Genomic DNA, 16895 nt, shown 5'->3' with positions numbered 1-16895 from the left:
AAAACATATTTTCTGCATTTATTAAATTGGTATAATCTTCAAGCAGAGAATTGATTGTCTATGATGGGATGACAAAGGAGTGTTATTTTAGGTGTAGAAAGGAATGGATAGAAGGAAAAGCTTATATTTAGAAATGACGATTTTATGAATAGCATGAGAAAAAGTGGAAGTTGACCTCAGACCTGTGTATGCCTTTCCCATCAGCTCTTCCTTCCCTCCCAACCCCACTCCACTCCTCAACACATGCTTCAAGAGGATGTGCAATGTCAAGTTCTGAATCCAGATCACAGGATGGTCCCTGAAGTAACTTCTGGCTCTTCTTAATGACTGGGATAGAAGATTCCAAGAGGCTCTGCCAATTCTACCTCTGAAGAGGATTGATCTGTTGGACCCTGACAGTGGGAATGAGGCTGGGGACGATTTTAATAACCACAAGGGCAGCCAGTGCTGATGGAGCACTCAGTATATGCTTGACACGCTATAAGCACTTCGTATCAGTATTTTACTTTATCCTCCCTACAACCCATATGCTCTTACATGTGACAAATTGAGACAGAAGGTTAGAGAAATCTGACTTGTCAAGGTGCCCAGCTAGTAAGTAGCAGAACCAGGATTCACACCCAAGTCTTTCTGATTCCAAAACCTGCTATTTTAACCAAATTGCTCAACATGGTATCCTGCTTAGCATTAAATCAGAGAGCACTCAGTAAGTACTTCATAAAGAAAACACAGACTCAAACATACTTAAAGCTCTTCTGGTTTTGAAAATAAAACACTTCCGTGTATTTTATCACCTCCTTGTTGGCCTCTTTCATTCTGTTCTCTGCAGACTTTGAATCCCATTTCTTTCACTAACTGGCTATACACATGTGGACAAATAATAAGTTCTCTAATGTTCAGTTTCTCCATCCCAAAGATGAAGAGGTGCATGGGGTGAGAGATGGTCCCTAAGACCACTGCCATTCCTGGTTTTACCTCCTCTAGTGGAATAACAGGTCACAGACTTTAGAGTCAGGCAGTCCTGATTTCAAGTCTCACCTAGTGAATCATTCCTGGCCCTGACCTGATGGCAGGTATGTCTCAGGACCTCAGTTCAGAAGTGGTCCCACTTCAGGCTAATGGGAAGCTGACATAAATTTGTGCATTCTCTATTAAGTGCTTGCTTAACATTTCACTCTGCCTCTTTCCTCTCAGCATCCGCCTGCTCCTCTGCCATCTGAGTGCCCTGCCTGCGCCATCCGCTCCGCCATGGAGAATGAGCTGCCAGTCCCCCCCACATCTAGCAGTGCCAGCACCGCCAGCAGTGCCAGCGGGATCAGCAGCAGCAGTGGAAGTGGCCGCCCCACGGGGCCCCAGATTTCTGTGTACAGTGGCATTCCTGACCGCCAGACCGTGCAGGTAAGCTTCCGACTCACCTAGGGATTGTATTCTGTAATCACCCTACAGCTGGCTAGGCGTGGTCTGTGCAGATAACTGGGATAAGTGGGTGTGTTAGCAGGTGTATGTTTGCTATATAGTACATGTTATATAGAGAGAGGAGAAATGATACTAAATGGATCTAATCAAGGAAGTTTGGGGAAAGTGGGGCTACTAGGCAGATCCAGAAAATTCCTTTCTTACCTGGTGATTCAGGTCCCAGAGTGCTGTTTTGGGAGGATAAGCATGTGAAAGTGTAAGGGGCTGACAAGTAAAAATAACAAGCAGAAAAAATGTCTGGGAGCTGCTTAGCCACAACCTACACCCACTATAGATCATTGCCCTATAACAATTCAAGTTTCTTAAAGACAGGGGACCAAAAAGAACCATCAAACCAGTCCTTTGCCTTTGCAGCTTTTTATCTTCTTCCCTAAAGCAGCACTTTGCAAAGTGTCATCCATGAGACCTTCCAGGTGATTACACACTGTTCCAAATGCATTTGTCACCATGTATTGCCATCTGCTGTGTGCCCTGTACTGTATGAAGCATTTTGCATATGTATCTTCTCTTCTAGCTGAGAATGCTTATTAGTAGGCACAACTCTGTAATTGAGAAAACTGAGACTCAGAGAAAGTAGTAATTTATCCCAGGTCCTTTAGATAAAGACAAAAAAGCTGAACCTAATTCTTCCCCCAGACTGTGCTCTTAATCACTAAGGGTCCCAGGTAAAGCAGGCAGAAAGTGACCGCAGCCAAGTAATGTTTGCTCTAAGTAACACTAGTTACAGCTTGGATGTATGAGACAAGTGACCTCATCCTGCTTTGGCCCTAGGCCTAGACTAGGGACTGGCAGAGAAGTCACAGCAGTCAGTGGCAGGGCCTGCAAATCAGCAAAAGATGACACCATCAGATATTCTGGAATCTTCCCTGTCCCAGTTATCTCTGCCTCACACTTAATAAAACCATGTTTCCTGTGCCCACCCTTGGCACACACACATCCAAGCCTCTTCCCCTGGCCCCTTTGCAATAAATGCTTTAGCTCTAGTCTCTAGCCACTAACATTAAGATGTACCCTCCTTCTGCCCCTCATCACAACTCTAGGCAAAAGAATTTGGGGTGTCTGCTCTGGCAAATGAGATGACCCAAGGTCATGTTCCACACCCAAACAGAACCATTAGGGGTTCCTCCTGTTTCTACTCATTGCCATGCTATAGGGAGAAAGAGTCACAGAACCTCTACTTTTTGTCTGGACTACTGGGAGGTACTTTTAGGAGTCTAAGGAAAATTGAGAGGCCTAGGCAATGGGAATAAGAAGAAAGAATTCTGGGCAGAGCAGGAATAAAAAACACTGAGTTCATGTAAACCAGGACACTGTGAAGGGGGTGGAATCTGAAGAGCTGGGATGGGTGCAGGTAGGTGGGGAGAATCTGTGCTATCTACCTGTTTTCACAGAATCTCAAATCTGAGTGCAGAGGTTGGTATGTCCTAGGTCCACCAGCCCTAAGAAATCATGCTAAGCTGGAGAGATCTAGACTGGAGGTTCCCTTGCCAGGGATTGGGAGCAGCCCTGTGGAGGAATTAGGCCAAAGCCTGTCCAGGGCCTGTGTAGGATATCAAGTAGAAAGAGATGGCAGGAGGGTGACCAGGCAAGGAGAAGGGAGGAGAAATGTCTCCAGGGCTTAGAAGAAGTCACACAAGGATCTCAGAGCTAGGGGATGGGCACGCACTTTCCTTTGTTCCTGGGGATACAGGAGGTTTTGAAGGGTTGGGAGTGAAGAGTGGGAGGGAATATTTACTCATTTCCTAGAGACTGTAGCTCAGACAGTCCCATCAGGATAGAGGTAATAGCAAAGCAGTAAGGTCAGGGGATGGGAGAGGTGGCTAAAAAGAGGGAATGATAGAGGGAGGGGAAGAATAAAAGAGGAATGCATCATCCCTGTGGTGTGTCCTGCTGCTTCTAAGGGCCTGAAAGGACTTCCCAGGTAGCTGGGCCAGACACTGGGAAGCAGCCCCAAGTCTGCCGTGAGGCCCCAGCTGGAAGGGTGTTGCCCTTGGGTGAGTTTTGGTTTAGCAGACTGGGTTTAGGCCCCTCTCCGACCTGTCTCCTTTTCCCTCCCCTTCCTGTGCTCTGCCTTGTTGGGCTTCCATTCCTGTCACCATGGCCCCCTGGTGCAGTCACCCTAATCTAAGGCGGAAGAATGGGGATAAGGAGAAGACCAAACAAGGCTGATGGGACTCGTGTCACTGGAGTCTTAAAGGCCTCTGCCTCCCTGAGCTTTACTGCCACCCCTGAGTCCATGAGAGCAGCACGTGCTGCTCTGACTTCCCCAGCTGGCCAGCAGAAGTCTTCCCCTCTCCACCCTCCCTAGGTGATCCAGCAGGCCCTGCACAGGCAGCCGAGCACTGCGGCCCAGTACCTGCAGCAGATGTACGCAGCACAGCAACAGCATCTTATGCTGCAGACGGCTGCACTTCAGCAACAGCACCTGAGCAGCGCCCAGCTCCAGAGCCTGGCAGCTGTGCAGCAGGTAAGAATATGGACACACCGCTCATGCCACAGAGGGTCGTGGTAGTTGCAGAAGTGAGAGGGAGAAGAGGCAGCCCCTGCCCCAGTGCTCCCAGGCTTCTCTCACTGTGTCCTCACAGCACCCTGTGAAGGAGGCACAATTGTCATCTTCATGTCTGACAGAGGAAGAAGGAGGCTCTGGGAGGTTAAGCACCTTGACCAATGTCACCCAGCTCATGAGCGGGGCCGCTGAAGCGCTCAGCCACTTCACCCCATGAGGAAGGGCTGTGAGAGCCTCCTCCCCACATCACTGCACTACCGGGAAAGGACCAAGCGTCCAAGGAGGTGTCCACAGAGAAGCCATTGCCACTCAGCTTGCCTGGCTGTTGTTAGTGGCTGAGAAGAATGCATTCATTTATTCATTCAACAAAATTTTTATGTGCCTGTTTTATGCCAAAGTTCATGTCAGGCACTGAGTATACTGTGGATGCTGTCTTCTCTGAGCTTAGAGTGTGGAGACAGCAAGTAAACAGAAATCCAAATAGACAAGGAAACAAAATATCTTAAGTAAGAAGCTCTATGAAAAAGAAAGCGGGATGCTGTAACCAAATAACAGGAGGATTATCTAGGGTGGGCAGTCAGGGAAGGTCTACCTGCTGGAGTAATGTGGACGCAACACCTGAAAGATGAGAAGCAGCTGGCCACAGGAAGGCAGGTGGGACATTCCAGACAGCGTGTGCCAGACTCTCTGCAGGGGGCCTGTGAGCCAGATCTGACAGAGCAGGGTAGAGCGGAGGGCCAAAGAGAGCTGGAAACATGGGAGAGAATCACAGCTGATGATTCGTGTGCTTATATGTAAGTGCTTCACCTTTCTAATCCTTTCAGCAAAATTAAGGAGATACTGTTGTTATCCCTACTTTATAAAAGAAGAAACTGAGGCACTTGCTTGAGGTCACACAGATGAGGCAGAACGGGGGTCTGATTCCAGGAGGTTTGGTTCCTTACCACTGTCCTGTAGAAGCTCCCTTTGGACTGTGAGAGCCTGATGGAATAATGGGAGAGATCTAGACTCCAGGGATAAGAATTGTTCTTTCCTAGGCAAGCCTGGTGGCCAACAGACAAGGGAGCACCTCAGGCAGCAGCATGACTGCACAGGCCCCAGCCCAGTCTCCCTCGGTGAGTAGGGTGGGGACCAGGCCCTTCCTGGCTGCCCAAAATGTTCACTGGCTCCCAGACCCAGCTGGGGCATCCACAGCCACATCATGGCTGGAATCTATTACTCTTTGCAGGAAAAAAAGTGCATGCGTCTTTCTACCCCTGACTTAAATAACTCCCTGGCATGTTTCCAGTGCCAAACCTCTCTTATACAGCTCCATTCTCTCCCCACTGGATTCTCCCAGCAGCCCTGCATGTAAGCCAGAGATGGGGCAGTGCTGGGAGACACTCCAAAGCCCAGGGACCAGAAATGGTCCTAAAGAGGGCTGAATCCACCAAGGAACAGAAGAGGGGGAGTGAAAGGAGTGGGTGAGGGGGCACAGAGTGGACCAGTAGAACCTCCTATTTCCTACTGTGGGGTCTCTCTCATCAGATCAACCTGGCAGCCTCCCCAGCAGCCGCACAGCTCATCAACAGGGCTCAGAGTGTCAACTCAGCAACAGCCTCCGGCATCGCCCAGCAGGCTGTGCTCTTGGGTAACACTTCTTCTCCAGCCCTGACTGCAAGCCAAGCACAGATGTATCTAAGGGCGCAGATGGTGAGTACCCAGCCTGGGCCATGGCTCAGGTGGGCCAGAAGGACAGAGGCAGAGAAGTTGGGAGCTGGGAGAGCAGAGAATGGAGGGGATAGGAGAAGTGAAGAGAAGAGGCACTAGGGGACAGGCAGCAAGAGAAAAGGGGCAGAAATGAAAGGCTGCAGGGGAGCTTTGGATAGGCTTGGAGACTCAAGGACGGGTGGGATTCCCATGATGCCTCCTTTCCTTCCCCAGTTTTCCTCTTCTTATCAGAAACTGTTATCTTTCCAAGATTAATTAGGGTAGAAAATGCAGGGCTCCATGCCAAATTGGCCTGTACACTTGGACACGTAAGATAAGCAAACACACAGACATCCATGTACTCTACAGAAATGGGGTCTTACCCCACTGTGACAGTCCTTTCAGGACTAGCCACCACTGGCTCAAGGGCCAAAGGCACATTCCAGTCCAAGTGGTGAAGGTGCAGCCAGCATCAGGACATGTTTCTGCCTCCACTGACCTCCCAGCCAGGCCCCCATTCTAACCAGGGTTACCCTATCATCCCCTGATCAGGTGGGCTTATTTGGGCCAAATGCACTCAGGATGTCATCAGCCCTGGATATGGAGATCCAGAATCTCTTCTTTATACCTGTCCCTGAGAGGTGCACAAGTCCTTAAGAGCCTCAAGTTTCCTAAGATTTAGAGGAATTTCCTGGGAAAATAGCACACTCTGCAGGAGGCAATAACTTCTAGTCTATGCTGGGCTCAAATCACTGTCAGTCTGATCTCAAAGCTCCCACTCTTAAGACTTCTCCGTTGGGCTCCTTGACACACTAGCCTGAAGACAATACAGTCCTGACCCTCCCTTTGCTCCAGAACTTGACACTTGGAGCTACGGCACTTCTGCCCTTGACTCTAAGCTAATTGAGGTGCAGCTCCATTCCAAGGGAACAGCCTCTGAGACACACCATGTAGAAGAGACTTCCACCTCTCTAGGAAACCAACAGCCACATCGTGACACCACCCGCCGATGTGCCTTTGTCTTCTGTTTATTTGTTCCCTTGTCCTACTCACCTGCCTCCCTCCTGAAGCCTGCCTGCCTCCCTCCCCAGAGCTGGGCATACAGGCGCAGAGGAGCAAGCAGAGGTGTAGCACAGAGTCCTAGGGAAAGCACGCCATCAGACACCAGCATGTCCACACTGATGCCAAGCTAGCCATGAGGAGCGGAAGTGTTATGCAGAGACCATCGTGTAGCCTGCCCCCACGGGAGGAGGAGCAGGCCCTATTTTGACTCTGTGTGCTCCAGTTCCTCCACTGCTGTTGCCTCTGCACCACCCCTCCCAAATCTAAATTTGACTTAAAAAGGACCAAAAGAATACGTCTAACTTGATCCTTTCTGGAGGAGAGTCCTGCTGTGGCCCAGACCTGGAGTCAGGAGTGGGTCAGACCTGGAAAATGGTCCTAGGGCACCTATCTCAGCCTGGGGTCCCTGCTCCCCAGGGTGCTGCGGAGAGAGTGATTTCAGAGTATCCTGGGAATGTTGGTCGCCTCTAGGATAAGGTCCTCACAGAGGCTTCTGAAGTAAACCTGACTTGAGTGTGTTCCTAGAATGGCTCTCCCCCATACTCCCTTCACTGCCCCACCTGGGCCAGGACACTTCAAGCCTTCTGAGAGTTTCAAGTGTTCCCCTTGAACTCCTTCCTTTTGTCACTTCCCCCATTTTCCCATATCTGCTCGCTGGCTAAACTGTTCTGTCCTGTGGCTGAGCCCACATTGGGCAGGTAAAAGGCGCCTTGTTTCCTGTGATTCCAGGCCCAGCCAGGTAACCTGGTGCAGGTAGCTAGGAGCCTAGGCGGCACTGTTCCTTTGTCCCCTCAGCTCATCTTCACGCCCACGGCCACCGTCGCTACTGTGCAGCCTGAGCTCGGCACTGGCTCCCCCGCCCGGCCCCCCACCCCCGCCCAGGTGAGGATTCCATGCTTATGGGAGGGCAGGGGGGTGGGCACCTCCATAGAGGGGTACTGATACTGGGGATGGGCACAAGCCCTGGAGAAGCTTTGAATCTTTGGAAAGGTTGGGATCTTCTAGGAAAGCAGTGGGGAGACAGGACATCCCAACACTCCCAGACTTACTCCGTAATTCCCTGTTGAAAAGGCCTCAGCCACTCTTGACTCTGTTTTATTCCTTCAAACCAAGGCCAGGAGTCAGACAGCAGCATGCTGAGACAAGAATGATGGCCAGCCCTGGGTGGTAATGGCTCCCTTTTTACCATACACCCTCCCCAGGATAACTTTTGTTGTTGTAGTTGCTTTTTAAGTGGAAAATCCCGCTCTGGTTACATGTGCTAGCGCCTCCAGGCATCAGGAATGATGGCGTAGGTGAGGGAGCAAAGATGAGTCCTGGGTCCCTGCCTTGTGCTGGGATTGCACAGAGACTGCTGTGGCAAAGATTCTGTGGGTGGGCGCAGGGGAGGAATGTCTCCCACTCCCTGCAACCAGTCCCCAGCTACCAATGGGCACCCAGTGGCAAGCACGTCAGAAACGAGTCAGGCACAGCCTCTGTGTGTCCAGCAGAGGGCACCAGGGACCAGGTTGAATAAACAGAGTTTATAGAACCAGGTTCAATAAACATGCCCACCCTGGTATAACAAGGTAATTCTTTGCCTGGGGTCCTTGCTGGCCAATTAATTTTCCCTTTTGCCCTGGCCTTTTCCAGTGTGGGAAGCCCCATGCCCCACTGTATCTGGGAATTCTTTCTAAGTGGCATGAATCCCATCCTGATAGTTTAGGGGAGGTGGGGAGGTGATGGAAAGGAGAGAGCCTGACCTCCCTGCCCAGGCCTGCCCCAGCCTGCACAGTCATCCCTTCTCAGAACTCACTTTCTTCTGCTCATGGATCCAAGCACTAGCACTCTTTTTTGTCTCCTTTAGAAACTCTACCTGCTCCTGGTTCCTCTTTAAGGCCCTAACTCATTCTTTCTTCTCTTTGATTTTACAACCCACCATCCTGTCCAGCCATTCCTGGATCCATACCTAACTCTGTGCCTATCTTAACTGTGTGTTGGCATTGCTCGAACCCACATTCTCTGGACTCCTATAGACCCTTCTTTTCCAGGTACAGAACTTGACCCTCCGAGCACAGCAGACACCAGCTGCAGCAGCCTCGGGCCCTTCCCCCACTCAGCCTGTCCTGCCCAGCTTGGCCCTGAAACCCACACCAGGCAGTAGCCAGCCTCTGCCTACCCCATCACAGAGCAGAAACACTGCTCAGGGTTCCCCAGCAGGTGCCAAGCCTGGCATAACTGACAGTGTGATGGAGCCACTCAAGAAAGGAGATGGCAACAGCAGTGTGGCAGGGAGCATGGAGGGCCGGGCTGGACTCAGCCGGATGGTGCCCACTGTGGCTACCCACCCCCTCATTGCACCAGGTAAGGGCTCCAAGAAGAAGGACTCCATCCTAGAAAACTCAGGAGGACTGTGGGTCAGGGGAAAACATTCAAACTTTCCTTTTTCCCAGGGGCACAAGATACCAGCCACGTGTGTGTCTCTCCCTCCCCTCTTCCAATCTTGAGATGTTCTTCAGCTCCTAATTCTGTTTCATGCTTCTAGTCCGCTTCAAAGAAGGAAGCCACATCAGTGGAACTGCAGAGTCCCTCTTCACAGCAGGCACAATGGTGAATCTCAAAGCACACAATCATAGCTCTTAACCTTGAATGAGTGGAGGTTGACAGTTGGACTATTTTGAAGTTCTTTAAGAGTTGGCAAAAAAGGACTTGCCAGAGGCATGTCAGAACCACACAGGGAGATGAGATAGTGGAGAGTTTATTTTCTCATCATCCATCAGACATTTGTTGACAAATATGTGCCAGTTATGTTGCCAGGTCTGGATGTGCAGGTAAATAAGAGTTGAGCCTGTCCTCCAAGGAGGGCACAGCCTGGGGAGACAGACAAGTACAGTGCAGTGCAGCTGGATAAGAGCTGTACTGTGGGTGAGCTCTGAGCACTGCAGGAGCACAAAGCAGCTATCTAGCTTTGGGAGAGAAGCCAAGAAAGGCTTGCCAGTGAGGGTGACGCTTGAGAAAAAAATCTAGTGACTTAAAAAAAAATCCAGCAGCCTATTTAGGAAGTTCTGTGAAGGCAATGAATCAGCATTCCATGGAGCTAGGCTCCATTCTCTACCTGTGCAGTTCTCCCAGGGCTGTGTGTTGTAGGCAACCTTTAATGAGAAAATCTGCCAGAGCCCTAGAAACCAGACCTATCTGGGAATATGACCAAGCTGTTATACCACAGAAATAAATGTAGTGGACCATGTGGCTTTGCATTAAAGAGAGACTCACCCAGGTCACATCCCTGAGGCAATCACTAACTCTCTGTTCTCATTCAGACCATTTTACCAGCCAGTCTAACCTGCATTTTTTTTTCTTGAGAATCTATATATACTTGTTACCAGATTAACCAAGATGGTCTAAGTATGATTCCTTACTTAAAGGAGTATGCAGTCAAGAGGAGGGGGCCAAATATACAAGCAACTCCATTCAATTTCATAAATTATATCATAGAAATAAGTGCAAGGTAAGGTGAGCACAGGCGGTTACTCAGTGCCAAACAGGATGGGTCAGAGACGCTAACCCTCGGAGGAAATGACACAGGTCTTGAAGATGAGTGTTTACCCAGCATTCAAAGTAGGGAAAGGTATTCAAGACAGGGGGCACAAATTGAGCATATGACAGTGCTCTGGGGAGAATCTTAGCTGAAGGCCTTTTTCCCCTTTTTGAGGTTTGAAGGGCAAAGGCTCAGTCCCTGCCTCTCAGTGATCACTACTGAGCTGAAAGTACCTCCCTGCAGAGAGGCCTCACTGCCCTGCAGTTCCAGACGTTTCTCGCTGTCTGGCATTGCTTTCTCCAGAGCTTACCCCAGACTCTTCCTTTTTTGGAGGAAGAAACTGAAGCCCAGAAGAATAAAGACTGGGGGATCATTCAGTGAGTGGGTAGCAGCTTGGACTAGAGATAGGACCCCAAATTAGTGTTCCTTCTAGGTTCTCTTTCAACCTAGAACCCTAGAGCAATATCAACACTTCAGGACTTGAGAACCCCCATTCCTGCCCTGCCCAGGCCAAAACATAACCTCTCCCTAGGTCTAAGCCAGCGCCCCTTCCTCTCACAGATTCTAAGGACAAGGACCTTTCAAAAGACCTTTCTTTGCTTCTTCCTAAAGCTTCTAGGCAGCCCTGGGGTCTCAAGGCAACTGGACAGAAAGGGGATAAAATGCTGATAAAATGCCTTTTGTTTACAGGATATATGGTTGGCATTTTATACATACCTCCTCTGTGACCTTTGAAAGAAGCCTGTAATATGGGTGTTATTATCCATTTTACAGATGAGAAAACTGAAGCTCAGAGAGGTTACAGGAGAACTTGCTACATATGTCACTCAAGGTCACATAAGTATTAAGTGCTGAGCTGGGAACCAGTTCCATGTCTGGCTGAGTTAGATCCTGTGTTCTTAATCATCCAGCCATATGTCCCCCTCTTAGTTCTTACAGGAATTTGGGGCTTCCTAGGCTTTCCTGTTCCTGACCCAAAGCTCAAAGAGCCTGATGGTTCTAAGATTGTTTAGGGGTTCGTAGAGTCTAGAGGAGGGTGCTCTTTTCTTGAACCCTGTAAAGGTGAACACCAATGGGTTACAGGCTGAGGTCCAGAGCCCCAGGTATGGCCTGAGACCCACAGTATATGGCTATGCACAGTACAGAGACCAGTGGTTCTACAGAACTTTCATGGAGGAGCTATGAGCTGCATCTAGATCACAAAGACCCTCTCCCCAGAGACACAAATCAGTGGGCTTTGCATTGTTTCTGCCTCCAAACGTCCCCTCCCACTCCTCCTTTCTTCTCCCAGCCTCCCTTTCTGTAAACCCTGTGGTTCCATTCTCCCACCCCCACCTCCCATATGGAAGAGAGTGGGGAAGTTTAGGGTGCTGCAGGCCCAATCAGGGCCTCTGGAATACAAAGCCAAGCAAACAAAAATAATCCTTAAGACTTGATGCAGGGCAGCCTGGAGCAGCACCTGCTCTGGGCTCTGCAGTGCCCCAGGCAAAGAGAACTTCTGGCCTCCTGCCCAGCCAACCCACCGTCCCACTGTGAATGAACTGAGGGATCAGAGCTTGTGCGAATGCGTGCGTGCATGCGCGTGTGTGTGTGTGTGTGTGTGTGTGTGTGTGTGTGTGTGTGAGAGAGAGAGAGAGAGAGAGAGAGAGAGAGAGAGAGAGAGAGAGAAGGGAGGGAGGAAGAGGAGAGGGAGGGGGGCAGAAGGCCGCACGTTTTTTGTTTGTTATTGGAGCATTTTTTGAGCTGGCTGGCTGGTTGCCCCCAGGGAAAGTAACCAGTGGAGACTTGCGGTTGGGGGAGCAGGGGGCTGTGGATTATGGCAGAAAGGAATGTGCTCTCCTGGGGGCTCTTTCCTCCCAGAGCAGGCAAATGCTCTAGTCCCAGCTGGGACTGCTCCCACTGACAGCTGTTTGAGGGCAAAGCCCCTCCCCCATGGCAAGCTCCCTGCTGTTCCTGCTCCTGTCACCTTGGCAACCGGCTTCTTTAGGCTCAGCAAATAGAAAAGGTCCCTTGTGCCCTGAAAAGGGGTGGGTTGGTAGATGGGGGAAGGGAGTGAGGGGCGGAGAGCAGAGCCTGAGGTTGGGCTTCTCCGAGATATAAGGGCTGAACCACAGAGGGCAGAGGAGGGGCAGGCAGCAAGCTCCCTGGGCCTGACCTCCAGGGAAGCCGAGTCCTAGGGAAGCTGGGCCACAGCTCCCAACAGGAGGCTTGGTTCTTGGAGTCCTCATACTAGTGGATAAACTTGAGGCCATCGGTGCACACTCAGGCCCAAAGGTGAGGAGAAAGTTGCTGACAGGGAGGGAGATACTGTCGTAAATGGAAACCGTCAGGTCGTTGAAAGTCCTGGGTCTTTTCACACAATTGTGCTCCAGATGCTAGGTCTTTGTTCTGTCCCCTCATCCCTCCTCAGGTCTCATCACAGAGAGAGAATCCTCTGTAAGGAAGGCCTGCCACATAGTGGCATTGTTTTATCACAGAGGGGATTTTGTGTCAGGGAGTCGTGATTTCTGTCTGTTATAAGCTGGACAATGTGATGCTTGCTGATTCTATAACTCTCAGGTACCCTGTTTCCCTCCCAGAGCAGCTGCCAAACTGCAGTGTAGACACACTTTTACTGAGAAAATCCAATAAAAACCAAAACATACAGGTGGACCTGTTATCTAGCTGGAATCAAAATTCCCAACAATTCTGATGTTAAAATCATGCAACCAGCCATGAAGGTTATTTCAACTATCCACGATAGGGCCAAATTTAGAGTACTAAGCTAGTGGACATCAGTAGAGGAGTTTTATATTTTGCTTAACAGATAGAGAATGTGAGTGTGAGGGGGAGAGGTCCTGGGGTGGCTGAGCATTCCTTCTTTCCTCAAGTTCTTCACTCTAGCCTCCTATGACGTTACTTCTAGGGGCACTGCCAGCTAACATAGAAATTACCCGTGTGAACAACCATGTTCCAGGCACTGTAATAATTACCTTATCTACATATCTCATGTAATCCTAACAATGATTACTCCACTTCACCAGTGAAGAAGATCTGGCTCAGAAAGAATAATGAACTGTCATCCACAAATAGTTTTTCTCGGTCTCTTTGATTGTTTAGTTCAGCTCTACAGATACTCATTTAGCCCTCTTATGTGCCAAGCATAGTGCTGACCATATGGGAGCTAGAGATGAATATGAGTTTAAATTCTAAGAGGGGTTGTAGAAACTTCAATTGTGCCTGGGAAAATAAGTTTCAAGAATGGAACAGAAGAGGGTTCTGTCAGCTGGCACTGGGAAGCACGGCCCAGGACGGCCGTGTGACCACCTGAGCGGATAGCTGGGACCTGCTTCTCCTTCCTTTCCACTCCCTGCTGTTAGCTGTGAGTCTCCTTGAAGACACAGTCCCGTCCCCCTTGTGTTTTAGTCCAACACTTACCCCTAGAGGAGACAGTCCGTCTTAATGTTTCAGACACCTACCGCCTGTCCTCAAATGACTTCTCAATATTCGTCCATCCCTGTCCTCGTTCCTCTCCCCAGGACATTCCCACTTGGATATCACCCCACCTGCATAAAATATTTGAATTTGGAGAATTCATAAAACAAAAACAAAACAAAACCACAGAAGTCTTCCTCTATGGAAAGCTCCCTTTCCCAGTTTCCCAACCCGTACCCACATGTTGAGGTGTTCCTGATCCCAAGGCTCACAATCTCAGGGTTACTGTGGCTTCACTCACCTGGGAGGTGGGATGTTACAGTGCGAAAAGCATGGGCTTCAGAGTTAGACCTGGTATCAGACCCCAGCTTCATTACTTACTGGTTTTATGACCATCATCAAGTTACTTAATCTCTGTAAACCTCAATTTCCTCATCTATAAAACAAAGATTATTGTATTTACCACAGGCTGTAAAGATGAGTGAGATGGCCCACAGAGGTGACGAGCACAGAGCAGGCTCAGGGTGGACATTAGTTCCCTTTCCCTCTGTACTCTCACCTCCGTCAACACCCAGCTTTATCACCCTGCTCTGATGACACTTCCTCTGTGTACCTCCCTGCTTTGCTCAAGGCCTGCTGACTGATGAGGCTTACCCGATCCTCACCTGATGGCCAGGACATCCTACTCAAGCTGCTAGTCATCTTCCTCAAACACTCTTACTTCTTTCCTGTTTGGAAACCATCACCGTGTCTTCATTTCCTACTCTATCCATTGCAATGCCTAGTCTACAGGAGGGACTCAATAAACAGCATGTTAATGACTTCTGATAGACTGAGTCTGATTCTCAGCGGGGAGCCCTCCAGGTCCTCCCGACATTGTCCATTGAACCACTCTAATTGCTCATGGCTTCCTCACTCAGATCCTCTGCCCCTTCTCCCCACCCCACCCCCGCTTCCTCCCCATGTGACTTATTCAGCCTGTCACATACCTTCTATCTCCCCACCTTCTGTCATCACACTCTTTTCATCATCCTTCCCTCCAAGATCACCTCCAAAGTTCTCAGCGTTCCCCAGCGAGTACTCTGAGGCTTGGCATTTTCCTTTGTGCTTATTGACTTACTCATCCAGCCATCAGCATTTTTTGGGCCTTTGTTAATGCTAAGCACCATGCCTCATCTGTGAGAGGAAGTTGATTTTCCATTAACCTACTGCATTATAGAAGTCATTTGGAAACTAAGTTCTTCTTGTAAAATGGGAATACTGCCTGTTTGCCTCATAGGCTTATTGTTAGGAATAAAAGACATTCAAATTGTAAAAATGTTTTGAGTTCAGAGGAACATACAAATAGTAGACAGCATTTCAAGAATAGCTACTATTTGTTGAGCATCTACTAGATAAGAGCAAAAGCAGTGAAACTCTTTGTGATATTTAAAGATAATATCCCATTTGATACTAACAACTCCTCTAGGTAGTATGTTCACCATTTACAGAACAGGAAGTCAAGATTCAGGGAGGTTAACTAATTTGTATTAGGTGACAGAATCAAGATTCAAACCCAGGTCTGTCTGATTAAAACCCATGCCTTGAGCCACTTACACTATACTGCCATCCCCCTGCCAAGGGTGGGCAGAGATGCAGAAACCAGTTTCTTTTCTGATGCTCCAAGCTACCTTATAAGGAATTCTCACAGAGGACATTTGGTCGTTTTGCCAGGTGGCTGCAGAGCAAGCCTAAAGACATTAAGGCATCGACAGACCAACATATAGCACCCCTGCAGTTGGCAGCCCTGTTTTTATAACCTAGTTTCCTCTTACAAGGAAACTTTCTTAGCTCTATGTACTCTCTCAAAGTCCTAGCCCTCAGCACAGAGGGACTGCATCACAGAAAATTCATGAGGCTATTGCTTTAGAAGCTAAAAGCTTCTAAAAGAAGCTTCCTTGTCTGTTTATGTGTATGTGGGGTTCTGACCTCTAGAATCAACCTCAATCTCAGTTACTCCCTGAGGCCTCATCTCATGAGACATCTTGGGAGATGAGCAGCCTCCTGCAGGTGCCAGAGTAATTTAGACCCAACCTAAAATTGCCTCCTCTTCTGGTTTCTCCCATAGGGTCCAGCTGTACAGGATTCCCTATAGGTTCCCGAATGCACCATGGTCTTCTGCCTCCAGGTCTTCCCATGTGCTGTTCCTTTTGTTATCTTCCTAACTCTGAGTCATGTCCAGCACTTACCTTCTCTGGGAAGCCTTCTCTGCTCTCCTCAGTGGAATCCCCTTTTCTGTGTCCTCAGTATTCTGTGCTTATCTCCTATCATAACATTTGTCAAGTTATGCTGAGTATCTGTTACCATCTGTCTGTTTTACTAGACTGTACTCTATTCTAGGGACCATGTTTTAGCCAGCACCAAACATAGTACTTGGTCTGTAGCGGGTGCTTAGTAATGTTTGTTGATTGAATGAATGGTTGACAGCATCTCTCCCCCTAACTTTCTAAACCTTGAGGAGTAGTGGTTAGTAAGGAGTTATGCCATCCTCTCTCACAGGCATCCTCTCCTCACCCGTAGGCCAGGTAGTTAAATATAGCAGATACCTAGAAAAATAAGGGTATAAGCAAGCCTGCAACCTTTACTGGCCTGCTTGCAGCTCCCACATACTTTGGGACAAAGTTGCAGCATTTCTGAGGCAGTGAGCTGTTTCCTGCATGCTTGAAGCCTTGAGATCAATAGAGATCCATTACTGCTAAATTCTGACAGTGGAGGCAGTGAAGGGGGTGTGCCTGTATCCCTTGCAGTAGGGGACCTAAATCCTCTTGTTGCAAACAACCAACTGGCCTGGGAGCAGTGAATTGGCCTCTTCAGGTTCTAAGGCAGCTATTAGAGGTTAGAGAACCAGACAGGAAGATGAAGCATTGCCTGGAGTCTCTTCTTTCAGTGAGGCCCTAATCTGTGGAGGCCCTGGGCTTGCCCTTTCCCTACTCTGTAACAGAAAGGGCTGCCTGGGTCCTCCAAGGCTGTGGTTGAGGCCTCATGGAGCCAACCTATTGTTCTTTAGAAGCAATAAACTTCCCAGCAGCAGAGAATAGCAGAGCCAAAATAGGTGCAGGGGGAAACATGAAACTATTGGGCCTTAGAAAAACATAAGAACAAAGGTTCAGAGATTTCTGTGCATTAGTATCTCATAAACTGATATACCCATTATAGCTTTAGGGAAGAGGGGCATGGCTTCCTCTGGCATCA

At 49.0% G+C, this 16895-nt stretch overlaps 1 protein-coding gene across 1 annotated transcript in view; it reads left to right on the top strand.

The window, feature by feature from the left end:
• Window positions 1-1194: 1194 nt before the first annotated feature.
• The window catches only part of PHC2 (polyhomeotic homolog 2), a 47532-nt gene continuing 31831 nt past the window's right edge, over window positions 1195-16895 (top strand). The window contains exons 1-6 of the mRNA XM_036885329.2: window positions 1195-1398; window positions 3785-3943; window positions 5020-5097; window positions 5510-5674; window positions 7529-7615; window positions 8764-9076. Coding sequence (XP_036741224.1) covers window positions 1249-1398; window positions 3785-3943; window positions 5020-5097; window positions 5510-5674; window positions 7529-7615; window positions 8764-9076 — 952 coding nt within the window. The 5' untranslated portion in view covers window positions 1195-1248. The remainder of the gene's footprint in view (window positions 1399-3784; window positions 3944-5019; window positions 5098-5509; window positions 5675-7528; window positions 7616-8763; window positions 9077-16895) is intronic.

The sequence above is a fragment of the Manis pentadactyla genome, chromosome 4 (genome assembly GCF_030020395.1).
Source record: "Manis pentadactyla isolate mManPen7 chromosome 4, mManPen7.hap1, whole genome shotgun sequence".
Taxonomy (NCBI): Eukaryota; Metazoa; Chordata; class Mammalia; order Pholidota; family Manidae; genus Manis; species Manis pentadactyla.
The sequence above is the reverse complement of the archived record's forward strand: the minus strand, read 5'-3'. Positions and strand labels throughout refer to the sequence as shown.